A 27,631-nucleotide genomic window follows, 5' to 3' on the forward strand; every position below is an offset into this window, starting at 1 on the left:
TTTGTTGAAAGTCTTATTTTTCTCCATTGTATTGCATTTGCTCCTTTGTGAAAGACCAGTTGACTATAGGGGCGCCTGGGTGGCTCAGTCAGTTAAGCATCTGACTCTTGATTTCAGCTCAGGTCAGGATCTCAGGGTCCTGGGATAGAGCCTTGCATTGGGCTCCCCACTGAGCAGGGGTCTCCTTCTCCCTCTGTCCCCCGCAACTCACGTATGTGCTCTCTCTCTCACTCTCACTCTCTCCCTCTAAAATAAATAAATACATCTTTAAAAAAAAAGACCAGTTGACTATAATCATGTGGGTCTATTTTTGGACTCTCTATTCTGTTCCACTGACCTATTTGTCTATTATTTTGCCAGTACTTAATTAATGTAGCTTTAAAGGGAGTCTTGAAGTTGAGTAATGTCAATACTCCAACTTTATTCTTCTCCTTCAGTATTGTGTTGGCTATTATGGACTCTTGCTTATCCATATAAATTTTAGAATCAGTGTATTGGTATCCACAAAATAACTTGCTGGGATTTTAACTGGAATTGCAATGAATCTATAGGTCAAGTTGTAAAGAACTGACATCTTGACAATGTTGAGTCCTCCTATCCATGAACATGGACTATCTCTCCACTTAGTTAGTTCTTTGATTTTATTCATCAGAGTTTTGTAGTTTTCCTCATACAGATCTTGCACATATTTTGTTAGATTATACCTAAGTATTTCATTTGGGGGGTGCTAATGTAAATGGTATTGTTTTTAATTTCAAATTCCACTTGAGCATTGTTAGTATATTAGGGAAGCAATTAGCTTTTCTATATTAACCTTGTATCCTGAAACCTTGCTGTAATGGCTCATTAGTTCCAGGAGCTTTTTGTCAATTCTTATGGATTTTCTACATAGATGATCATTTCATCAACAGACAAAAGTTTTGTTTTTTCATTTCTAATCCAGAAAACTTTTATATCCTTTCTTGTCTTATTCCATTAGTTAGGATTTCCAGTACAATGTGGAAAAGCAGTGCTGAGAGGGGACATCTTTGCTTTGTTCCTGATTTTAATGGGAAAGTTTCTCACCATTAAGTATGATGTTAGATGTAGGGGGTTTTGTAGATATTCTTTATCAAGCCGAGGAAATTCTCTATTCCTAGTTAACTGAGAGATTTTTTAAAATCATGAATGGGTGTTAATTTTGTCAAATGCTTTTCTGCATCTAATATGATCATGTGATTTTTCTTCTTTAGCCTGCTGATGTGATGGATTACATTAATTGATATTTGAATGTTGAACCATCTTTGCGTACCTGGGTTAAATTCCACTTGGCCATGTATATAATTCATTCTATACATTGTTGGATTCAATTTGCTAATATTTTGCTGAAGAGTTTTGCGTCTTTGCAAATGAGAGGTATTGTGTATAGTTTCTTTTCTTGTAATATCTTTGTCTGATTTTGGCTTTAGAGTCATTCTGGCCTTATAGAATGAGTTAGGCAGTATTCTCTCTGCTTCTACTCTCTGAAAGAGATTGTAGAGAAATGGTTTAATTTCTGCTTGATTATTCTTCTAATGTCTGTGGGATTTACGGTCATGTTCCCCTTTCATTTCTGATATTAGTAATTTATCTCTTCTCTTCTTGTCTCTTCCCTCCCTTCCCTTCCCTCCCCCCCTTCTTCTGTTCTCTCCTCTCCTCCTTTCTCCTCTCCTCTTCTTTTCTTCAGTTATCCTAGACAGAGTCTCAGCAATTTCATTGCTTTTCCCATTGATTTTCTATTTTCAATATACATTCAGTAGTTTAAATTTCCCTATAAGCATTGCTTTTGTTGCATTCCACAAATTTTGATAAGCTATGTTTTCATTTTCATTTACTTCAATATTTTTTTTAGAGAGAGATAATCCCAAGCAGACTCCATGTCCAGCACAGAGCCAGTTGTGTGGCTCAATCTCAAGACCCTGAGATCATTACCTGAGCTGAAATCAAGAGTCAGACACCTAACTGACTGAGCTACCCAGGCGCCCTTAGTTCAATTTTTTAACTTAATCTCCCTGAGGTTTCTTCTTTGTTCTATGTGTTATTAAGAAGTGTGTTGTTTAGACTGCAGAGATGGTGTAACATGTATTTACAGAAGTGGTTGTCTCCAGGATGAATCTTCGATGTGTCTGCCTCTCCAGTGTCTCTTACATTTTGGATTTTTCTCTTTTATTTCCATATATTTTTATACTCCATAAAATATAAATACTTTGAAGGTAAGCCAATATCTTATTTATCTTAGTATTCCCTGCATCTGTCATAGGACCTGGCTATAATAGGGCTAATATATATTTGCTGAATAAGTGAATTCAGAATCTGAATACAAGCTCATTCCAGACCATGTAAAATATATTCCTACTTTTGAAAGGATTAAATGATATATAGATTCTGTAAGATAATTCGGTAATTATTTACCAAGAAAAAAAAGTGTGGGAGCGCCTGGGTGGCTCAGTTGGTTAAGCATCTGCCTTTGGCTCAGGTCATGATCTCAGGGTCCTGGGGTAGAGCCCCTCATTGGGCTCCTTGCTCAGTGGGGAGTCTGCTTCTCCCTCTCCCTCTGCCCAACTCTCACTCATGCTTGCTTTCTCTCTTTCTCAAATAAATAAAATCTTTTTCAAAAAATGTGTGTTGTTTAGTTTCCAAGTATTTGGGGATTTTTCTAGCTATTCTGTTATTAATTACTTATTTTTTGAAATTTTTAAAATTTTTGTTCTGTTACTAATTTCTATTTTAATTCCATTGGAGTCTGAGAGCAGTTGTATGATTTTTATTCTTTTAAACTTGTTAAGGGGTGTTTGTGTGTTTTATGGCCCAGAAAGTGGTCTACCTTGGTGAATGTTCCATGTGAGCTTGAGAAGAATATGTATTCTGCTCTTATCGGATGAAATGGACTATAGATGTCCATTATATCCAGCTTATTGATGGTGTTATTGAGTTCAACTGTGTCTTTAACGATTTTCTGCCTGCAGGGCCTGTCCATTTCTGACGGAGGGGACCTTGAAGTGTCTAACTATGACAGTGGATTCGTCTGTTTCTCCTTGCAGTTCTCTCAGGTTTGCCTCACATCGTTTCAGTCTTTGTTGTCAGGTACATACCCATTAAGAATTATTAGGTTTTGTTGAAGAGTTGACCATAGGGTTCTTTTTAATTGTGTGTTTTTAAACTAAACTTTTTCTTTTCTGAAATAATTGTAGATTCACATGCACTGATAAATAATATAGAGAAATCCCATGTACCCTTTATCCAGTTTCCCCCAATGGTAAGATCTTGCAAAATTATAGTGTAATATCACAACCAGGATATTGATACAACTGCAATCCACTGATTCAAAGCAGGTTCCCCGGTTTTACTTATAGTCGTGTGTGTGTGTGTGTGTAGTTAGCTCCATGTACTGTAATCCCACGTGTAGGTTCATGTATCCACCACAGTCAAGATCAAGAACAATTCCATCATCACCAATATCCTTCAAGTTGCCTTTTCATATACACACCCATCTCCCCTCTCTCCTCCTCTTGCCCCAGTCCATAACTTCTCATTCCCTAATTTTGTCATTTCAAGAATATTATATAAATGGGTAAAGGATCTGAATAGATATTTCTGCAAATAATATGTACAAATGACCAGAAACCGCAACATCATCAGCCATCAGAGAAGTGCAAAGCAGAGCCATATCAGATACCACTTCCCACCTGCAAGGATGGCTATTATCACAAAGACAGTGTTGGCAGGGATATGGAGAAATTGGGAGAGTGAAATGATGCAGCTGCTTGAGAAACAATCTGGCAGATTCTCAAAAGATTAAATATACAGTGATCATATGACCTAGCAATTCCACTCCTAGGTTTATGCCCCAGAGAAATGAAAACCTATGTTCACACAAAAATTTGCATATGAAGGTTCGTAGCAGCTTTACCATAGTAATCAAAAACTGGAAACCACTCCAAGGTCTATGAACCGATAAGTACATAAACAAATTGTGGTGGGCCCATATGATGCAATGCCACCTCTCAGTAAAAGGGAAGATGCTATTAATACATGAATTAGCCTGTATTAATTTCAAAATAATTATACTGAGTAAAAGAAGATAAGTCCCAAAAAAGAGCATATACATACTGTATTATTTCATATATATATAATTCTAAAAAATGCAAACTAATCTATAGTGACAGAAAACAGATCAATAATTTTTGGGGAGTGGATAGGGGAATAAGTAGGAAGGGAGAAAAGGGTTATAAAAAGGATGAAGGGTATGTTCATGATCTTGATTGTGGTCATGGTTTCACAGGTGCGTACGTATGTCAAAACTTATCAAAGTGTATACTTTAAATACATATAGTTTATTATATTTCAATTATATCTCAACGACGTGTTCTGTAAGTACACCTTTAAAGAGCATAATTCTAAAAACCCCTATAATCATACAAATTCCTCTTCTTCCATGTTCTCATGTCTTTATACATGTTTGTGTTTTTGCCTCTGAAAATCAGAATGTTTTACTTTCTCCACTTAAGACTATTTCAATGATTATTTCTTAACTTACCCTTCATTATCATTTTTTTCAGGTTCTTATTTTTTTAATACATGAACTTTTACATTAAAATAGAAAATACAAGCAGAAACGTGCACAAATTAGGAGTATACATCTCAATGAATTATCGCAAAGTGAACACACCCGTAAGACCTTGCTTTGAAAACAAGGACCTCTGTTTTTGAGGGGTAGTATTTGGGGTTGAACAATCCACTGTGCACTGTCAAAGATAAACGCAGCAGGGCGTCAGTCAGAGTGGTGAAAACAGATTTTCTTCAAGAACGACCGACAGTGGAAGAAAGAGCTGAGCGTCATTCTGACTTGTGCAGAGGTGATGGGAGGGTTTTAAAGGAAGATGGAGGGAGCAGCAAGGTGACAGAATGAACAGAATCAGGGAAGGGAAAATTACTAAAACCTGGGTGAGCCTGTTTTTCTGTGTGAAAACCATCTGGGTTTGTTAACTACTACTTACTGAAGTTAGCTTCCTACCCACCCACAGAAACTAGGAGACAAATGGCCTATTTTCAGGTGTTGATTGAAACAAACCGTAAATGCTTTTGGCAGCCTTGAGTTTTGTCAGGCAGGCACCTTAGAAACTGTTAATGTCGGTTCACGTTTTTTACAGCCAAGGTTGAGGCTGAGTCAAGAAGAGGGCTCAAAGGAGGCCGGCCAGAGTTTGGTCAGGGAGGGAATCTTTGCCAGCACAACTCTCCCACAGATGTAAGTGCTTTCAAAATCATCCTGGGTCCCCATCTACTGAACATCATGGGTCCCTTTCCCTTTCCTCCAATTAGGATAAGAAAAAAAAAAAAATAGCTCAGTGCCTTTCCAAATGACCCATCCCATGAAAACCACCACACTAGATAATGTCTAATACACCTTTGAGCTTTGCAGTCCTACAGTAATACCACAAGCCGTTTTGTCTCCATTGGAAGATAGAGCCAAAGAAACAGGCTGAAAAGACAGTATGCAGAAATGTTGGACAGGGAATGGAGGATGTAGGAGGTTGTGGCCCTTCCTCCCCTGTAAGTCTTCCCGTCAAATGCATACTCCCTTGCCTGAATCACTTTGTACAAATTCCCAGGGAGCAAAGCAAGGAAATGGGTGGACCCCGGAGCAAACCCTAATTCCAGTTCTTCCATTTGACTTTATTTCTGTAAGCAACTTAGCCTCTCTTAGCCTCAGTTTTCTTACTTGTCTGGGAGATAATGCCCACTATTAAATGAACAAATGTGTATAAAGTAGCCAGCACATGATAAAGTCTAATAATGGTGAGCTCTCCTCCCTAAGGGGGTGAGATAGCCCGGTGCTTTTAAGGTCTTCTCCCAGTATGAATTCCATTTTCCAGTGCGCCGATAGGGTTCTCTCAAGCTCAAAATCAAGACCGACAAATGAAAACCTTTAGAAAACGAAACTGTAGTAGCAGACTGCAGCTATTTTTCTATAAAAAGGACAATTTTACACTCATATAAAGCTTTCAATACATACTGTTGAAAGCTTAACATGTGCCAGGCACTAGGGTTAAACCCAGACGAAACAGTCTGTACCCTGAAGGAACTCACAGATCACTGGCAGATCCAAAAAGTTAGGTCAAGTTGTACCACAGGGCTAAGTGCCACCAGAAGGGAATATAGGGCAAGATGGAGGCAGGAAGGTAACGGGCGACACCCTCCAGAGCAGGGTTTGCCCTGCGAACACTGGAGATGAGACCATATCAGGAAGAAAGAAAAATCTGTGCAAAGGCCTAGAGGCATCCAGCACCCTGTTTTCAGAGAACTGAGACCAGAGCCGTGGTGAGAAGTGGGAGGTGAGGGAGGTAGGAAAGGAGGGGGCATATTGTTAACTGCCAATTACCAAGACCACTATAGCCCATTCAAGCAGGAAAGGAATTTACTGAAACATACTGGGTGGGATGACTGTATATTTTCTTGCCCCGTTTAAGAGGGAAAGGGCGCAATTTTTAATTATGCCTGACAGGATAATGTGTGCAGGAGACACCCAGGGAGTTGTTAACAGGAGGGTGCTGCCTGAGGCTGGGAAATCGAGAGACCGCCCAGGCCTGTAGTGTCCAGCTGGGCGCTAGACACCGGACGAGAATCCCCATCACTGCTGCCCAGGAAGTGCCCTTGATGGCATTACCAGCTTCCAGAAATGGGCACCTCTGATTGGCGGAGCCTACTTCACACACCTGCTACCAAGTGAAGGGAAACTAGGAAAATAAATACGAGGACACCATCACCTACTGGCTGTGAGGCTTTGGGCAAATTAGGTCACTTCCCTGTACCTCTATTTCCTCCTGTATAAGATGGCAAGGATAAGAACACTAGCCGCCTCGACAGTTGGCGTGATGTTGACATGAAATGGTGTGGAAAGAGCTTAGACCTGTGCCTGGCACAGGATAGCACTACGTAAGATTGTGTGATTATTATCGTTATCCCTTAGGGAGGCAGCATTCGTAAGATAAGAAATTGTCTCAAAGAAAGGAAGTGTTTTGAAGGGGCCCAAAGGAATGACAAATGTCCACTACTCCTTGATTCAGTGCTGAAAAATGTAACAAAATGAATTATTCCACTCATTTCTTTATTCAATAAAAATGTCAGTGTCTGGAGAGCCTGGGCGGCTCAGTTGGTTAAGTGTCTGCCTTTGGCTCAGGTCATGATCTCGGGGTCCTGGGATCGAGCCCCTGCGTCTGAATCCCTGCTCAGCGTGGAGTCTGCTTCCCCCTCTCCCTCTGCCCCTACTCCTGCTCATTCTCTCTCTCTCTCTCTCTCTCTCAAGTAAACAAAGAAATAAAATATTTTTTAAAAGTTGGCAGTGTCCATGGGGCTGAAGATACAAATAATGCCTTATCTTTTCATTTACATAAATCAAGTCAAGTTTAGTGGAAGCTCCACCCATCAAGATTGGTAAAAAGCACTATATTGACCTTCTTTGTGGGGGAGGAACTCCGTATACTTCCTTAGTATTAAACAAGAGCCCCAGAAAGTCGTGGGGCCATGTCGATGGCCCTCTGTCTATAGCTTTTGCTGCTGTGGTGCTCTGTGTGGGTCCCCAGGTCTGTGGAGGCTGCTTGCAGGTGGGATACTTAGCCCTATCAGCATCCAACATAGTCTGGAGGTCTTCCCTGAGCTTTGCAAAGCCATGGGTTTGGGAGGCTCTCACTCCATGTACACAGGGAACCATGCCTTCAAGGGGCAGGCTCTCTAAGGCTCTGCGGGCTGCATGGCCCAGACCCAGGGCCATACTTGGAACTTGCACCAACCACTGTTCTCCTGTGGGCTCCCTGTCCCCCAACTGCTCCTGGTGGTGAGCGTGAGGGCGAGGGACTGGAAGGAAGAAAAAAGGAGATGAAAGCAAGCAAGTAGAAGCCCCCATTCAACCCCTGCCAGGGCCTCCATGCAAGACGCAGCCTGCCCAGCTCCTGGAGAGAGGTTGTTGAACCGCACTCAGCAAAGGAAATAGTACCTAGAGCAACGGAATCTTCCCTTGATATGCTACTTTCATAGTGAGATGTGGCTGAAAAGGTTTTGGACCAGACAGAGATGTCTTTAAAGTTCCTTTATTTATAAAGTTACCCAGCTGGAAAGGGATTTGGCTCAGCAAAGTAGACAGATAGCTGGGAAAGAAAAAACCTTCTGTGTATATTTGGGTGGGTTGAGACCTGTTGGACAACCAGGGGCAGTTGTTAACTACCCCCTGGGCGGTATGGAAAGCCCAGACCTTCAGGACTCAGAGGCCTGGCTGCCCTCTTGGCAAGAAAGGAAATGCGGTTCATTCCTTTGTGGTGAATCCAATTCCGAAAAGGAAAAAAAAAAAAAAAAAAGAATGAAAGAAAGTTTTTCTCAATAGGTTATTCTACCACATGACGAACCACAGGAGTCTGGACTTTCTCCTATTGGGAAAGGGAGCTTTAAAGCATTTAAGTAGGGAATACACACGACTGTATTTCAGTTTCAGAATATGTGTCCTGGTTCATACTGCATCTTTTATTTTTAAATAAGCTTTTTTGAATTTTGAGATAATTTTAGATTCATACCCAGTTCCAAGAAATAAGAAGGATCTTGTGTACCTTTTTTCCAGTTTCCCCATAGTAACATCTTGCAAAACTATAGTATAATACCACATCAGGATGCTGACAAGTGATACAGTCAAGATAGAGAAAAGTTCCATCACCATAGGGATTTCTCATATTGCCCCCCTATTTTAGAATTTATTCATTTATTTGAGAGAGAACATGTGCACAAGTGAGCGAGCAGCTGGGTAGAGGCAGAGGGAGAAGAAGAGAGAGAATATTGAGCAGACTCCCCACTGAGGGCTCTCTCTCACTCTCTCCCTCCCTCCCTCTCTCTCTCTCTAAAAAAAAAAAAAATCAGATGGCTCGGCACCCCTCCTAGAGTGTCTGCTTTAGTAGACCTGGGTGAAACCTGAACATTTGCATTTCTAACAAGCACTCCGGTGATGCAAATGATGGTGGTCCAAGTGCCATACTTTGAAAATCACAGTTCTAGAGTATATTACCTAAAAATGGTATTGCTGGGCCACACATTATAAGCATTTCTTTAACAATTAATAGACAATCCCAAGCTGCCATCCAAAGTCAGTGTACCCTCAACTAAATTTTAAGGGATAAAAGAATATACCACCCAAAGAAAACATTAAAAGTACGGAGCAACAAATGTAACAAAGAAAGTAGCAACACGAAAGAGGAAGTGCTCTGAATTCTTGTGGTTGGAAGGCGGGGCAGGAAGCTGAGTAACAGTAATATTTATGACCTCTGATACCTCCACACCAAAGCACAGAGTATGAATGATGAAGTAATTTTGAGATTCTCCCAAGAAAACAAAGAGTAATACTAGGTATGTATAGTTTATACTATACTGAGATACCATAGAACAGGACTTGTGGCAAGAAGTAGCTCTAGAAGGGTATTCTTTCTTCCGAAGAAATAGGGAGAGGGAGATAGGGTCTTGAATGTCAGTTCTCAGCCTCATCTCTCACTCCATTCCCCTTTGTTCTCCGTGGCAGCCACCATGGCCTCCTCTAATTCTTTGAATGAAACCTCCTCCCTCCTACTGCAGGGTCTTTGTTCTTGCTGATTCCTCTGTATGGAACACTTCCTCTGTCTGTTTGTACGCTGACCAAGTTAATTCCCATTTATCCTTAAGGTCTCAGATCTAATTTGACCTCAATAGAAAAACCTTCCCTAATCTTCCAGACTAGATCAAATCTCACCGTCATAACTTCTCAACACACAATGCATCTCTCCTTCATAGCACTTATTACAGTTGGAATTTTACATTTCTTGTGTGTTTATAGGATTCATGAATATATTACCCTCCAGCCTGCTAATCCCTAGGAGAGCTGGGCATGTGTCTTTTTTGAGTAAGCATTGTAATGTCAGCACCAACTTTGTCTGAACCTGAGACTAAAAGTGCAATGGGAAACATTCTGAAGAGGAAAACAGGGAGGAAACAGAAGTACTTTCAGGACATCACACACTAGCGTGTCACAGATGGCAATGATGGGCTCCTGTTTGAACAACCGTATCAAGAGGACTGGCTACTAGATCTCTGATCCCCTGGAGAAAAGTTTCTATTGGCGTATTATAGGTTCTATAGGAGATCCAGTCATATTCAATATTTGAACAAGACAAGACATATACAATATTTGAACAAGACATATGCAAACAAGACTTGTTTGCAGGAGATATGAAAGTCAAAAGGTTTACAGTATAGACTGTGTCAGAATTCAGGTTAAAAATAATACCAATGAAGAGGTGGCTGGGTGGCTCAGTCAGTTAAGTGTCCAACTCTTGATTTCAGCTCAGGTCATGATCTCAGGGTTGTGAGATTGAGCCTCATGTTGGGCTCCACGCTGGGCACATGGAGCCTGCTGTGTTCTCTCTCATCCTTTTTCTCTGCTCCTCCCCCATGCACCTGCACTCTCTAAAATATCACTCTCTCTCTAAAATAACAACAACAATAATACCAATGGAAATACTAAGCCAAAACAGAAAGAGAAAGCCAAAACATCGTTGCAAATACATGATATGGAAGGGAAGCTGGGTTTGACTAGTTTGTGTAAAAAGAAAAAAAAACTTGATTGCTGACCACATATTCATTATGAACCAATGTTGTGAAAAATCTGGTAACTGGTAAAAATCTAACTGGTAGAAATCTAACTGTCCAGAGGAGGGGAGGTGATGGGCTCACTTTCCTGGTGCCCCCTCAAGCACTGTGTCTGTCTAGTTCTTAGAGCCAATCTGGCACGAGAATCTCTGATCATCTACAGATATCGGAAATCATAGCTAATTATAAATTATATTAATTACTTTTGGATTAAAATTTTAAAATGTTTACAGCAAAAAGAAAAATTGTTTTTAATATAGTCCGCATATAACTTAATATTTGATGTGGTGTGGCACTGGACCTCCAGAAGTAAGAGATTTTAAAAGGGCTTTAGGGAAATGGAAGGAGCTCCAATGAGGCATAAAGAAAGGAGATGGCAAGAGAGAGAGTTCTAGGGGAAAAGGAGATGCCTGCTCAGCGGCTGCTGTGTGCCAGCGCTGCTCCAAGAGCTGAGGATCCCAAAGTAAAAGTCCCGGCTCCCTTAAGGAGGGCACCTTCTCGTAAGGAATCAGTTAAGTTAAATGAAACGAAGAAGTGTAGTGTTATTAAGGAGGTGTGCGCGCTGGCTGGTCAAAAAGGTGTGGCGAGTACTCCCATTGGGATGGCAACTGGGAAGGCTTCTCTGAGGAGGTGACACTTGATCGGAGCAGAGGCAGAGGGGAGAAAAGCAGTGTAGAGTAAGATGAAGAAACATCAAGAACGCGATAAGGCAAGGAGAGGAAGGGAAAAGAGGAAGGGCTCGATGCGATCGACGCTCCGGCATCCGGCGTCGACTGCTAAGGTCTGCGCGCGGTCCCCACCCCCTGCCTTCCCCTGTCTCCTCCCCTCCCCGCGCCTCCACCGCCCGCCCGGCCTGCACGAGCTCTGAGGCTGCCGGCTCGCGGCAGACGCCATGTACCGGCTCCTGTCAGCCGTGACGGCCCGGCCTGCGACCCCCGGGGGCTGGGCCTGGGGCCGCGGGCGGCGCGGGGCACACCAGCGCTCCGGGCTGCCGCCGCTCGGCCCCGGCTGGGTTGGGGGTCTCGGGCTGGGGCTGGGGCTGGCACTCGGGGTGAAGCTGGCGGGCGGGCTGAGGGGCGCGGCCCCCGCGCAGCCCCCAGCCGCCCCCGACCCCGAGGCGTCGCCCCAGGCCGAACCGCTGCTGCCGCAGGAGCAGCCCCTCGCTCCGTGGTCCGCCCAGACCCCGATGCCGCCCCCCTCCCGGCGCTTCGCCAGAGCCATCGACAGCAGCCGCGACCTGCTGCACCGGATCAAGGTGCGGAGACGCGGGCGTAGGCGGCCGGGAAACCAGCGCCGAACCGCCCGCGTCCGCTCGGAACGGGGCCCTTCGGTGGTCATCTCCCGGGCCCGAGCGGACCCCACCTCTGGCGGTGGCATGCCCGCGGCCGGCTTCCGAGAAGGACTTCCCGTTCCCCGACCGCCCGGCCACGGTCAAAACCTCCTGCGGGTTGCCCAAGTCGGGGCGGAGGTCACACCGCCCGCCTCGGGAACCTCCCCTTCGCCCTCAGTGCAGACCAGGCACGCCTCTCATCGTTAGTGCCGGGCCTGGCGGGGCCGAGGTGGGCGGGGCCCTGGCGGAGGGAGGGGCGGGGCCCGGGCGGAGGGAGGGGGCGGGGCCCGGGCGGAGGGAGGGGCGGGGCCCGGGCGGAGGGAGGGGCGGGGCCCGGGCGGAGGGAGGGGCGGGGCCCGGGCGGAGGGAGGGGCGGGGCCCCGGGAAGGCCCGGGAGCTGGGCGGGGAGTTGTGCGAAGCTTTTTTGCTGGTCCTTGAACTGTCTGTCCTTTCCCCTTCGCTCGTAGGATGAGGTCGGCGCCCCCGGCATAGTGGTCGGAGTCTCTGTAGATGGAAAAGAAGTCTGGTCAGAAGGTGGGCTCAGAAAAGTGTTATTTACTGGCTTGTTTTGTCCCAGTCGATGAATGAAATTTTGATGTTTTACTGCTAGGAGTGGGTGGCGTGAAATGTTCAGGTTTCGTAAAGCCATACATACTATAGAGAAAACATGTCTAACAGAATAAAGAATCGGGCTTTCTGTAAACAGCAAGATTGAAATGTGACCCTTGGAGTCTTAAAGATGGCTCGTTTCTAAGGACTGGATTTATTGTTCTGAAAGTTGTATATTGAACAGTCTGTTACCTGCGTGTTTGTAGATGACCCTTACCGCTAGGTCAAACGTCAGAAGTTTGTTTTCTTGTTTAATCAACAATTTAATTAACAACTTATTGCGTCCCCTATTCTGTAAAATGCCCTGTACCAAGAACTAGGGCCATTCATGATTCCTTGTCCTTAATGAGTGTACGATCTCCTTTATTACTTTTTTTTTTTTTTACCGGGCAGTGTCCGCTGTTTTTTTCAAACCAAAAGGTAGAAGCTTTGGGAAAGAGATTTCTAATCATTTTATGATAATTTTATCAAAACATATTTTATAATTTGATTTACTTACCCATTGCACACAAATAGGGTCCCAGGTTTATAGGAACCCTACTTTTAGGACATGTTTCAGACATCATTTAAAGGAATTAGTACTTTTAAAAGAAGTTGATAGGAGCAATAAGGTTTTGAATTTAAAGAAAAACGATTCTTCCCCCAAGTATAAGTAGAGCCTAGTCAGCATACCCAATTTATGAAAAATACTGTAATCAAAAATTACATAAATGTCGGCTTTATGGGTGAGGGCTTTGTTTTTCTGCAAATATTTTTCAGCATAATCTTTATTTACAGTTTAAAAACAATCATTGTATACCTTTTCGTTCTTTTTAGATCTCAGGTCTTATCACTTAGATTTTCACACTCTCAGCCTTCAGGAGATGAAACCAGACTTTTAAAAAATTCTCTAGGAGCTTTGAATTAATAGTCCTTCTTTTTCTGGTTTGCATCTGAGGTAACCTAGATTGGTTATCTAGATTGGGTTTCCAGGACACCTTTTCACATTAACTTTTATTGGGTGGTTATTTTAAACAATCCAGTGGAAATTCAAAAGTAAATATAATCTGAAGAACAATGATGTTTTCTTTAAAGAACATAGAATAACTTAATGTAAAATGTGGGATAACTAATTGTCTAGATAAACTAAGAAAAAATAGTATCTGAACCAGATAGAAAATTACTATTGTGCACAGAGTGCAATTTCGATTTAGTTATAAAATTAAGTTGTTAGGCTTACTGTTGTCAGAATTACTAAGACTCTCATTCACTCTTAATTAGCTTATAAAAGTGGAATTTCTTTTCCAAAAGATATTCCTTTAGATAAATACATGAGATGTTCTAAGATAGTATTATTTCAGTTTTTGAAGACTCCTTTGACCATGAAGCCTGTTATTAGTGACTTTTTGCTTTTCTTTTTCTAAAGGCTTAGGTTATGCTGATGTTGAGAACCGTGTACCGTGCAAGCCAGAGACCGTTATGAGAATTGCCAGTATCAGCAAAAGCCTTACCATGGTTGCTCTTGCCAAACTGTGGGAAGCCGGGAAACTGGATCTTGACATTCCAGTACAACATTATGTTCCTGAATTCCCAGAAAAAGAATATGAAGGTGAAAAGGTAATAAAACTCACAGTTCATTTTACTGACGACATCTTAAATGGTTTAAAAGGCTTCATAAGATTCTTTGGTTTGTTTTTAACTATTGTTAATGGGTTAAAGGGTTTTTTTTAATTCAGGTGATAATCGATTGGGTATTTCTCTGAAACTTAAAGCTGAAGATGTGTATGGGACACATTTTTCCAGCAGCAGTTTAAAATGGAAAATATTACTGAGGCATGATTCCAAGGCCACTAACTTTTTTTTTTTTTTAAGATTTTATAAATTTGAGAGAGAGAGTGAGTGAGAGAGAAAGAGAACACAAGCGGGGAGGGAGGGGCAGAGGGAGAGGGAGAAGCAGACTCCTTGCTGAGCAGGGAGTCTGACATGGGGCAGATCCCACATGGGGCTCAATCCCAGCGGGACTTGAGGACCATGACCTGAGACTAAAGGCAGATGCTTAACTGACTGGGCCACCCAGGTACCCCTATAACTTTTTATTATACAGTTTAATATTGTAATTGAAATTCCATATTTTTACAATTAGGTTTCTGTCACAACAAGATTACTGATTTCCCATTTAAGTGGAATTCGTCATTATGAAAAGGACATGAAAAAGGTGAAAGAAGAGAAAGCTTACAAAGCCTTGAAGATGATGAAAGGGACCATGGAATCTGACCAAGAAAAAGAGTTCAAAGAAAAAGGAGGCAAAAGTAATGAAAAGAGTGACTTTGTTAAAACTAAGATAGAGCAAGATACTGATGCCAAAGGCCGGAACTTAAAACCTGGCAAGAAAAAGAATGATTTTGAACAAGGCGAGTTGTATTTGAAAGAAAAGTTTGAGAATTCAATTGAATCACTAAGATTATTTAAAAATGACCCTTTGTTCTTTAAACCTGGTGAGTGTTAATTCCTTCTCTTAACAAAGTCATCATTATTAAAGTATTAATTTTCAGAAAATCTGAAATGATCCCATCCCGAGGGCATTGGGTGTGGTTGACGCTTGTGGCGTGGGTTTTGCTGTCAGTCCAATGTGTGCCTTGTCTGCAGTTCTTGACGAAGCCAAGCGTCCAGGTAGCCAGTTGTTTAGATTTAGCCTCAGCGTTCATTTAGTGGGTTTTCCAGATCAAGCTGTTTGTGGAAAATTATGGAGAAATGTTGTAATAAGTGTTTTTCAAATAAAATCTGGACTAAGGAGGGCATGATAAAATATTGCTATTATGTCAGTATTTAGTTAGTGTTTAATTTAGTATTTAAATTGCTCAATTTATTGTGTGCCTTCATTCCTTAAAGAAGTTGGTTTTTATCAACTTAATTTTATTTCCTAAAAGCTGATCTATAAAAATATTTTTTAACATATTTTTTGGTATGATGCCCACCAAAACCACTTTAGTATCTTTCAATTTACCATAGGTTTATGTACTTGTATTCTATTTTCATTTTAAAAGTTTTTACTATGAATAGATATAGGTGTAATTAATAAGGGCAAAGGAATATATTTATGGATTTTGTCTTAAAATATAAGGTTCCAGTTATTAGTACAGATCACACACTCTGTGTTTCCAGAATCCCGAATGATATAACGGTATGTATTTGAAGTAGTATCTATATTTGAATATGTATTTGTATTTTAATATATATTTGAAACAGAGTTTTTATACCTACATATACTTTATTAAAATGGGCATGTGCACAACTAATTTATGCCTTAAACAATGAGTTTTGGCTGTATTAAGAATAAGCCCATTAACTCAAGAAATCAGATTTGCTTTTCTTTCCCTTCCTATTTTGGTACCAGTTTGAAGGGTTTTAGTTTAGTTTTGAGATAGTATTTATTTGCTTATTTCATTATCATGGAAAGGAGTAGATTCATATGCTGATTATCATTAAATCATGGAATAAGCAGGGCCCTTGCCAAGTTGACTAAGTTTATTAATACGTCATCCATGATCTGTTTCTAAATGCTGAAGTAAAAAGGTGAGAGTCTGTCAGTTTTCAGTGGGAAGTATTTTACATGTTTTTAAATAATAATGAAGCGTTTTCTTTTCTTTCCCCCCTTTGCACTGATGTCTCAAGGTAGTCAGTTTTTGTATTCAACTTTTGGCTATACCCTACTGGCAGCCATAGTAGAAAGAGCTTCAGGATATAAATATTTGGATTATATGCAGAAAATATTCCATGACTTGGACATGCTGACGACTGTGCAGGAGGAAAATGAGCCAGTGATTTATAATAGAGCAAGGTAAATGATACCTTTGGTGTGTCTTGCTATATTACATAACACTGTGTTGTTTATTGAAAGTCAAACTTTCCTTGTCTCCATTCCAAAATCACACTCGCCACATTTGGAGAGCTTTCCTACATGTCTGTTTTTCCGTGAGGGAATTGAATGTATTTGCAAAGTACTCCAGGATCCTTTCATCCTTGGATGAAAGACAGCAATAATAATTTAAACTCATGCACAATTAAACCAAAATTGTTCCTATCATGGGTATCTATAATTTGTTCTTCCATCATCCCTTTTTTAATGTTGTAGCTAATACTTTATATTTATTATTTTTAAAAGTTTTTTTAAATTTTTGAAATGATTTAATTCTTAAATTATAAGACTAAATACAAAGAATTCCCATATACCCTTCACCCAGATTCCCCAAATGTTATCCTTTTACCACATTTGCTTTATCTGTTATTTTTTTCTCAACCGTTTGGAAATAAGTTGCAGACACGGTACCCCTTTACCCATAAGTAATTTGTGTTTTTTAAAAATAAGGACATTCAGGAAACTAATATCAGCACAGTACTTATATCAAATCTATAGACCATGTTCAAATTTTGCCAGTTCTTCCAATAATGTCCTTCATAGCAAAAGAAAAGGAAAACAAAAATCTGGTTCAAGATCTAGTCCAGGATCATACATTACATTTAGTTGTCACGTCTCTCAGAGGTCACAGGAAGCCGGTTTATCCCATTATTGGTGGTGGTGATTTAATGGTTTTGTAGCAGTGGTACCTGCTAGGTTTACCACCTGTAAAAGTTTGAGTCATTTCATTGAAATGTATCAAACTAAAATTTTATCATAATTTTTTCTAGTGATTTGTAAAAAGGGCGTTGGGAGAGAATTTTGAGACTAATGACTATTATGAGTTCTATGGTTATGTTTTCCATTTTACCAAATAATAAATTTGGTTCATTAGAAAGGTAAGGCATTTAACAAATCAACTGTTACTTTTACTTTGCATATTTTTCTTAGGACATGCTTTGCAAATGGCTAAATGGTATTTGAAATAGATGAAATTGTGGGATTATTTTAGCTTTATCTTCTTGTCCCTGTATTAGTTTTGTTCAGTCTTCTGTTATATTTAGTTAAATTACCATTTTTAAATTACCAGTTTATTTAAAAGGATTAAATATGCATTGCAAATCAGCCTGAGTTTTTTTGGACCTAAAAGAAATTAGGTTAGTAGCAAGCAATGAATTTTAATTTTAAAATGGCCTGTAGTTCTCAACCACTTCAATTAGTGTTTATTATTTTTAGGTCCAACATTACGTTCCACTGGAAAGCATAAGAAAAATTGACAAATACCAGAGGTTGCCAATTGAATCTAAAAAAGATTCTCTAGTAATGATGGCATGGATGCATGACCTTATTTTGATTTAGACCTAGGTGTTTGATAATGAATGCCTATACTTATATGTAAGGGAGAGAACATGACATATAATCACTGAGCTGCTTTTCTCAACTGAAAATTAAGACTCTTTGAATATACAGAACTTCAAGGCAGTTTGCTCTTTTCTTAATGAGTAATTTTACAAAAATCAAAATGTGGCATATGATGGTGAGTTAATTTCATCTTATTTCCCATTCTTTGAAGAAATAAAAAGGCAGTGGGTTCCCATTTCTTCTGTTAAAGGTTCCTATCAGCTCTGAGTTTGATTGATTTGAAAGTACCCACTGGTGCTAAAGGGGTAGTTGATTCATTTTAGTTATATTATATGGACTGCTGAAAAAGGGCACTAAAAAAAGAAAGAATGTCATCTGTGAAAATGGTCTGTCCACTTGCTTCATCTTTATTTTACTTGATGCAATATCTACTTGGGCCTCTAAAACTCAACTCTGATTCTTTTTTTTTTTTTGTTAATAATTATTTTAAAAGAACTTAAAGGCACCAGCTTTTTAAGGGAGTTCCAGAGAGTAAAGGGAAACCTCAAAGATATATATTTAAAAACAAAAAACTTAAAGTGAAACTTAGTAAATGTGTATGTTTCTGTTAGTTTATGCTTATCATTCTGCAGGAAATAAAATTTCCAGCAATCGTTTGCAGCTTTGTTAGTGTACTCCTTCATAATAATCATAAATTAAGTGTATTTATATTATCCTAACCTAGGGTTTTTAGAGTTATTGTAACCCAAGAGTAAATACTTATCATCGTTTTGCTTCTGTGTGTGTGTGTGTGTGTGTGTGTGTGTGTGTGTGTGTGTTTAAAACAATACATCCCAGTGTCTGTCACCTTTTTAAGGTATTTCTCTAGAATCCTACCCCAAAATACTACTTACATTTCTTTGGCCGGAATTTTAGCAGCAGGCCACACTTAGATGTAAGAGATTCAGAGAAATTAGTTTTTAGCTGGGTACATTGTTGTCCTGAATAAAACTGGGACTTTCTTAAATGGAAGACTAGGAATATTGACTTAGTGTATACAAATAGATATATTGATTCTGTATAACAAGTATATTCTGTATAGGCAAATAAACTGAAATAACCCTTAAAGCAAATACCCATGGGGGAGTGGATTTTTCTTGCCCTGAAGGACACTGTTGATAGGGGAATCCCTAGTCAATGCATTAGCTTATTTTTAGACTTTGTTCATATTTCCTATGTTTGGCACAATACTTGCAACAAAAATCTCTTTTATAATTGGATGGGACCAAAAGCAAATACAGTGGATGTTTTCTGAAGTGTTTGTTGTGTTTTGACAGTATAGATACGGTCTTTACATTCTATTATTATCTTTGTGATTATTATTTATTTTTATTTGCTAAAGTGTCTTCTAAAATTCAGCATTTTTTTAAAAGATTTTATTTATTTGACAGAGAGAGAGTGCAAAAGCAGGGAGAGTGGGAGGGGGACAAGCAGGCTCCCCACTGAGCAGGGAGCCTGACGTGGGGCTTGATCTCAGGACCCTTGAATCATGACCCAAGCCGAAGGCAGATGCTTAACCACCTGAGCCACCCAGGCGGCCTAAGCATTGTTCTTTATGAAGCTCTTTTCTATGCCATTAGCTGATAGACTCTCTAGTAATAGGTCCAATCCAAATGTTAATGCTAAATGTTAAAGTGGGATTGGTTTTTATTATATGCATTTTAAATTCTGTGGGTTTTTAAACTTCTCATAACAATAAAACACAAACCAGTACATAATTATGTCTAAAGGCATTTAAGAAGCATTGTAAAAATAAAAGTATTTTGAATTTCTAAGTTTGTAGTTGTAGATTTCTGTAGTTATATAGTGTTTTTGTGCAGAATCTAGAGATTCTTAAATAAGAGGCTCTTTGTCATCTGACATCGTTCCATCAGTTATTCAGTTACAGAGATGTCTCAGTAACTTACTCAAGAACTCGTGTCTATATTGCATTATTTTTAGAGCAGAAATTCCTTAAGAATTTGAAATAGTAAACTTATCTTTGAGCTGAACAAAATTATTTTCATGAAAAGCCATTAACTTGTCCTCTGTGAAAAGGAATCAAGAGATTAAAGCCTAGAATTTGTTTATTTAAAGTTTAAAATTCCAGATTGAGGTCCAGAATTCTCCACATTTTTATACTTTAAAGGAAGAATGAAGAGTCCTAATTTCCAGCCTTGATATAAGCGGTTTGGAATGCTTTACTGTTAAAAGAAAGTTACACAAAGCTGATTATCAGCCAAAATATACTGGTAGTTCTCTCCTGGTTTACAAACTTGGAGTTCACTGTAAGAAATATATTTGTCGCAAGAAAATTATTTTTAGAATGAGGTTTCTTTTAGATTTGATTGGCTGGACTTAGAAGTGTAATCAGAATGGGGCACCTGCATGGCTCAGTCAGCTAAGCTTCCGACTCTTGATTTTGGCTCAGGTCATGATCTCAGGGTTGTGAGATTGAGCCCATGGTAGGGCTCCGCACTGGGCATATAGTCTGCTTAAGATTATCTCTCTCCCTTTGTCTGTCCCCTGCTCTCCCTCCCTCTAAAAAAAAACAACATGTGTAATAAGAGTTCAGACAGAAAGTAGCGAGGACCTAAAATATGGGAGAGGCCATAGGAATGAAGGAAGGGAAAAAGGTAAGTCACGAAGCAAAGGTTGAAAAATAGGATTTAGCATCTTGATGGATGTGAGATTTGAGGGCAAGAGAGTCAACCACAGTTTTAATGGAGAGGAGAAATATGAGAAGAATGTTTGAAAGAGATTAGTTTTAGACCTGTTCATTTTGAGGGGCACCTAGGTGGCTCAGTCAGTTGGGCGTCCAACTCAGTCCCGGCTCAGGTCTTGATTTTGGGGTCATGAGTTCAAGCCCTGAGTGGGGCTCTATGCTGGGGATGGAGCCTAAAAAAAAAAAAAAAAGGCAAGTTTATTTTGAGAAATGAGAAGAGCACACACATATCAAGTCATTGGTTCTCATAAGAACCTATTACGATTCTCAGTGGGCTTTTTTTTAATTTTTAAATCCTCAAAGCACATACCTTTGGCCACTCTTCACTCAGTATTATGACTTGGACTTTTAGGGGACATATAAGATTCTTGAAGGAAGAAAGTGATTTTTCAAATTATATATGCCCACAGCCCTCCAAAGTTATGAATTTTGAGGGAAGGGTACAGTTTTGAGAGAGAGAGAGAGAGAGAGAGAGAGAGAGAGAGAGAGGGAAGGCCCACAGGTGATTCTGATAAACAACTTTCCTGCCCTTCTCCAAAACCAGATTTGAGAATTATTAATGCTAGTAGAAAATCTGATCATAATTTGGAACAGTGGTTGTGGTACTGATGCAGATCTGTAGTTTTCTCTGCAGAAGAGAAGACCTGGGGAGGGGGGCTGCAGTGATTGGAGGGATGTAGGAAATCATAGGATTGATATTAGAAGTGAGAGCTCAGGGCAGCAGACTGGCCCAAGGTTGGGTATCAAGGAAGTGTTGGTTAACAGTGCTGCAGGAGGCAGATAGGGTATCGACTATACAAGGGAATTGGAAGAGCCTTGAAAACCCACAAGAGGGCTGTTTAGTGATGGGGAAGCCAGATTTTAAGGAGTTGAATGACTAGAGAGGGTGAGTGCCTGGAAACAAGGTGTGGGCTGTTCTGTGTAGTTTGGCAGTAAATGAGGAGGGAGAAAGGACGGGCAGCTGGAAGCTATAACAAGGGTAAAAAGTTGTTGTTTTCCTTAGGATACAGAAAACATAGAGCATTTTGTTAACTGAGGTAAAGGAGTCAAATCTTCTAGCATGGCACAGAAAGTTCTTCGTGGCCGGTCCCCTGTCCACTCCTCCAGCATCACCTTCTACCTCTTATCCCCTCAACCTATAGCCAAACGGAACTACTTCGCTCCCCAGCTTGGCCTCTGTAACCAGCTATTTGAACAAGGGTCCAGGGTCCAGCGGTATTGACATCACCTGGGATCTTGTTAGAATTGCAGAATTACGTGCCCCCTTCCCGGACCTAATGAAGCTGAATCTGCATTTTAACACAATCCCCAGGTGGTTCATATAGTGCTTTGCAATTTAGAACTGTCTGACCAGACTGTTAGCGCCTAGAAAGCAGCTACAGTGTATGGTTTAACTAGTCCCTCCAGTGCCTTGCAAGGTGTCTCCATTAAATATTTGGCCGACAAGTGATGCTTTCATGTTTGAACATTTTTTAATTTTTTAAAAAAATTTATTTATTTGAGAGAGATGGAGAGCATGAGCTGGGGGAGGGGCAAAGGGAGAGGAGAAGCAGACTCCCCGCTGAGTGCAGAGCCTGCCGTGGGGCTTGATCCCAGCACCCTGAGAGCATGATCTGAGCCAAAGTCGGACGCTTAACCCAGGCACCCCTAAACATGTTTAATGAGCACTTGATGGACAGCAGGTACTGTTCTAGGTTGGGGAGTCGTCAAGGAGCAAGATCGGTCAGGTTCCTGCCCTATGACACTTAACATTCTATGGGAGGAGACAAACATGTAAACTAAGAAGTTCAGATACTGATATGAAGAAAATAAAACAAAGCAATGTTATATAGAGTAACGGGGAGAGAATGTAAGGGTTCAAGTAGACGTGACTGATGAGGAGCCAAATTGCCTTGTTGCAAGTACAGAAATACGTCTGGCAGGAAAAGAAGGCAAGATGCTGTAAGTGATGAGATCAGAGAGGTAGGGGCTAAATTGCACTGGACAGTGAATCTCAATGCCATTAGATCCCCTGCCCCTTAATTTAACAAATATTTTATACATCCTTTAGTTTCTTGAAATGCTCTATATGGTTATATGATCTATACTCACTACTCTTAACTAAAATAAAATATAAGGGGCACCTGGGTGGCTCTGTTGGTTAAGTGTCTGCCTTCGGCTCAGGTCATGATCCCAGGGTCTTGGGATGGAGTCCCGCACCAGCCTCCCTACTCAGCGTGGAGTCTGCTGCTGCTTCTCCTGCGTCCTGCTTCTGCTCCTGCTCATGCTCTCTCACTTTCTCTGTAAAATAAATAAAAATCTTTAAAAAAAAATTTTTAAATAAAAGAAATATAATTTATAATAAATTATAGATATTTTGGTATGTTAAAGTTTACTCACAACATTAGAAGACATGATAAAATCAGATGCAACTTAAGACATGAAAGTATCACAAATGTAACAACTATAAATGCAGACAAATGCAGGTGTATCGTATCGGTGCTTCTACCCATGCCTTGGTGGCCGCCTCTAGCTGTGAGCAAAATAAAATGCAGTCTTTCTTCAGTTTTCACGATGGTTACTTTCAAGAAAAAGTTATTGTAGAATAAAAATGTCCAAAAAGTGCTTTGTGCTTGTGTGTAAAATGGAGAGGGTTCTAGTCTCAGCTCATTATAAACAGATATTTTACTTACATGAGTACCCGGTAGGATAGTTGAAGGTCTCCCACGGTAAGGGAGAATACACTACTGTGTGGGACTTTTCCACACATCCTAGGACGTTTAGGACCCTTGAGCCCCTGACCACTAAATGTCAGTAAGAGCTCTCTAGTTTTGTGACACATAAAAAAATGCCTCCAAAAATTTCCCTTAGGGAGTTGGTACTGCCTTTGTTGAAGACCATTGATTGTGTTGTAGGCCATCGTAAGAAATTTGAGTTTTGTCCTCAATGGTGGTAACCATTGGAAGGTTTCAAATAGATGGAAGAAGGTTAAGACACAATCTCAGGCTTCAGCATGGAGAATGGACAGCAAGGAGATAAAATGATCTAGGAAGTGTAAGTGGTGGAACAAGGTTGTAGAGGCAAAAAGGCCGTCAGGGATGCAGGTGGTAGAATTAGTCATAAAAACAATAGGAAATTTTCTTAAGTGACTTGAGAGAAGGAAAAAAGAATGCATGATAATGTAAATACATTTTAAGATAGAGATGGGAGTTTGAGGCCATCTAAAGCATCTAAAGTACGCTGGAATCTTCTCAGTAAAACAAGGGATGTAGTTGTCTGCCCGCTGGCCAGAGGTGGGGTGGAGGACTGGGGGAGATTGGCAATAGCTATTGGGAAGAATATACCAGGGAATAACCAGGAAAAGACTGAGATTTGGTAGCAGCAGTGAAGACCCTTAGCAAAAGTATGAATTGATACCAGTCAGCTTTGTTATGTGAATATCTGCAGCTTTTCTCCAGATAAGGAACCAAAGAAAGAGATACCTAGATTTATTCAGGATTGGCAGATTGGTGTACTGTCGGGTCAGAAGAGTGAGGAACCCACAGCTGAAACAGTTCAGGCTAGAGCTAGTTCACTTGGGTGAAATCAGGAACTAGAAGACCTGGGAAATTGGGAAGAGTCAAGGAGAATAGATGGAGGTCACAATGAGGGCAGAGAGCAGGTTCAGTTGGAGAGTTGGCAGGATTGGAAATCCTAGTCCTAGGGAGAGATGTCTGAGTTTGAGACCTTACCCACGAAGTGATTGAAAGCGGTGGTGAGACTCAGTCTGACAGTGCTTACGAACAGCCAAGATGGGACGAAGATGAAGATTGTTACAGGTGGGACAGCACACTGGAAACCTAAGAACACATTTTATTATGCATCTTGAAAGAAAGGATTCTCATGAGCCGCGTTTCGTGTTTGGTTTAATTATTTTGTGATTTCATTTCAGTTACCTCATATTAGAAACCTCATGAAGTCAGGCACTTTGTCTCTTTTGTTGAACCTTTATTTCAGCATTTCAGGCAGTGCCTCCCACATAATGAGTGCTCCATCAATAACTGTTTAATGCATGAGTGAATAACAGCTATCATTTATTCAGTAGCTACCAGAAATATGTAGAGTGGGGGCGCCTGGGTGGCTCAGTCGTTAAGCATCTGCCTTCGGCTCGGGGCGTGATCCCAGGGTCCTGGGATTGAGCCCCGCATCGGGCTCCCTGCTCCGCTGGGAGCCTGCTTCTTCCTCTCCCACTCCCCTGCTTGTGTTCCCTCTCTCGCTGGCTGTCTCTCTCTCTGTCAAATAAATAAATGAAATCTTAAAAAAAAAAGAAAGAAAATATAAAGTGATTGATACACATATTCCTAACTCTACAAAGTAGATATTTTTGTCACCACTTCACAAATTAGGGTGCTGAAGCAGAGAGGCAACAGACACCTGCCACTTACAAGCTGTATGACCTGGGACAAGTTATTTCTAATCTCTGCCTCCGTTTTCTATCTGTGAAATAGAAATTGTCGTGCTACCTACCTCTGAACCTTGTTACAAGAATAAATTAGTTCATCCTGACATGGTTCTTAGAACAATGCCTGGCACGTAGTAAGAACTGTGTAAGTGTTAAATAAAAGAAGCATATTTTACTAGCTAGTAAGGGTGAGTTGGGATTCCAGTGGGTTTGCGAGCTCCAGCTTCCCTCACTACACCAAGAAAGTCCCACGTCACATTATTACACATAGTATTCCTGTTGGCATTTTTAGCCAGGAGATGTAGTCTCCTTACAAATATCAATCTTAAACATCTCAATGTATACTCTCTTAGTTATAAAATTCACACGTGGCACATGATTCACTGAGCCCAAGGACTGGGAATATCTGTCAAACAATAAGTGTTTCTGCATATGCACCAGGCAAATGTATCGTGTGTAATATTAATCATTTCATTTTTACAGGTATTAAAACTTTGATACACCCAAAATGGGCGAGTCATGCCAGTAGGAAAAAAAGCAAAAAACACTTTCTGTGCTTTAATTACTCAATTATTTGTGTTTTTTTTAGCATCTGAATCATACTGAAAATTAATGGTTTCTCAGAATGTATAATCACTACGTTGCAACAGCCTGTCTCATGTGCATATTTTCCTATTCGTTATCATATGTAAAGTCCATAATAGACTATGAAGTTTTTAATGACCATTCTTATTTCATTTTAGATTTTATGTTTATAATAAAAAGAGACGTCTTGTCAACACACCATACGTGGATAACTCCTATAAATGGGCTGGTGGTGGATTTCTGTCTACAGTGGGTGACCTTCTGAAATTTGGGAACGCAATGCTGTATGGTTACCAAGTTGGGCTCTTTAAGAACTCACATGAAAATCTTTTACCCGGATATCTCAAGCCAGAAACAATGGTTATGATTTGGACACCAGTCCCCAACACAGAGATGTCTTGGGATAAGGAGGGTAAATACGCAATGGCGTGGGGTGTTGTGGAAAAGAAGCAAATGTACGGTTCTTGTAGAAAGCAGCGGCATTATGCCTCACACACTGGAGGTGCGGTGGGTGCCAGCAGTGTCCTGCTGGTCCTTCCCGAAGAACTGGATGCGGAAGCTATGAACAACAAGGTTCCCCCGAGGGGAGTAGTCGTTTCTATCATATGTAACATGCAATCTGTTGGCCTCAACAGCACTGCTTTAAAGATTGCTCTGGAATTTGATAAAGACAGAGCTGACGTGTCTTAACATCACGGTGCAAAATGAGCTGTTTTCTTGTTGCTGTTGTTTGGAACATTAAAGTCCCAAAATACATGAGATTTTTAAAAATAGATTTGTAATAGAGTATAATTGAATGCAGAGAATTATGTACCTCTAATTGCTTAATTTTGTAATTGTCTTTTATTGTAGGATTAGATCTTTATACTCAGGGAAGTAACTATATTATTTTTTTGGAAAAAAGTGTTAATTCTTGAAATAAAATATTCTGATAAAATATAGTTTTTGAATGTGTAATATAAAGAAAATCTCATTCAACAGGAAACTTCAAATATTGTTATTTTAATATGACAGGAAACAAGTTTATGAGAAATTGTATGTTATCTATTGCAGCTTAAAAGAACAAAGAATCATCTCATGGTTTCCAAGGCTTAGGAATTCAGTCACTTGGCTGGATGCATCTGAGTCTGGTCTGTAATGAGGTTGCAGACAAGATGTTGTGGTCATCCAAAGGCTTCTCGGGGGCTTCAGGAAATGCTTCTAAAATGGCTCACTCACTTGACTGGTGGCAAGTATCAGTCCTCTGGCTTGTGAGTAGCAAGAGGTCTGTTTCCCTCCGTGTGGGCCTCTATATAGGACTACTTGTGTATCTTCATGTCATGTTAATTGGCTTTTCCCGGAGAAGTGATTCGAGACATAGAGAGAGGGGGAGGGCAGGAGAGAGAGCCATGAGCCAGGCAGAAGCCAAAGTCTTTTATAACCTAGCCTCAGAGACCACATACCATCACATTTGCTATAGAATTTAGATCTCACAGACCAACCCTGATAACAGTCTTGGAGGGATTACACAGGGTATGAATGTCTCAAGGTGGGGATCATTGGGGGTCATCTACCACAGTCTGACCTCTGGTCCCCAATGATTAATGTCCTTCCTACCTCTTCCCAAGTTTTCCAGAGATTTCATTCCATTATGGTGTCAGCTCAAGACTACCATGTGAATCAGGTCTAGGTGTGGATGAGCCTCCTTAAGTATAGTGCCTCTTTATCTGAAGTCCTGTGACATAAAGACAAGTTATCTGCTCCCCACATGTGCAACGTACAATGGCACAACATATGCAGTCATTGCTATGGACCCTCCTCTTTTAGAAAGTGGGGAACTGGAAGACGTCCATCAGTCCTAGCAGTTCTGAAATCCAACCAGATACAGGGTGGCAGCTCCTTGATTAGTACTCCAGGCCTGGGGATAATTTTTGGCTCTTGGGCTATGTTCTCCAGACCCTTGGTTCTGCCCTCTGGCTTATTATTTTTTCATGAAAGGTAACATGTGTTTGTAGCTGAGTGGTTTTCTCAGCCTGCTTTCTGCTTGCGTAAGTTTGG

General features: G+C 40.6%; 1 protein-coding gene across 2 annotated transcripts; it reads left to right on the forward strand.

Annotated features, from left to right (window-relative positions):
• The first annotated feature begins 2,990 nt into the window (after positions 1 to 2,990).
• On the forward strand, positions 2,991 to 26,535 carry LACTB (lactamase beta). 2 transcript variants are annotated; one of them, XR_006777964.2, is made up of 6 exons: positions 2,991 to 11,926; positions 12,469 to 12,535; positions 14,016 to 14,206; positions 14,733 to 15,084; positions 16,266 to 16,427; positions 25,753 to 25,891. XR_006777964.2 is itself a non-coding variant. In XM_045788015.2 (6 exons), exons 1-6 carry the CDS (start codon positions 11,564 to 11,566, stop codon positions 26,282 to 26,284), a joined length of 1,671 nt encoding a protein of 556 aa, XP_045643971.1. In that variant the 5' UTR covers positions 2,997 to 11,563; the 3' UTR covers positions 26,285 to 26,535. The 2 variants fall into 2 exon arrangements, 1 of the variants encoding a protein (XP_045643971.1); XM_045788015.2 differs by having other exon boundaries at positions 2,997 to 11,926; positions 16,262 to 16,427; positions 25,753 to 26,535.
• Positions 26,536 to 27,631: the final 1,096 nt, after the last annotated feature.

The sequence above is a fragment of the Ursus americanus genome, chromosome 36 (assembly GCF_024610735.1).
Source record: "Ursus americanus isolate L20-20 chromosome 36, mUrsAme1.1.p, whole genome shotgun sequence".
Lineage (NCBI taxonomy): Eukaryota > Metazoa > Chordata > Mammalia > Carnivora > Ursidae > Ursus > Ursus americanus.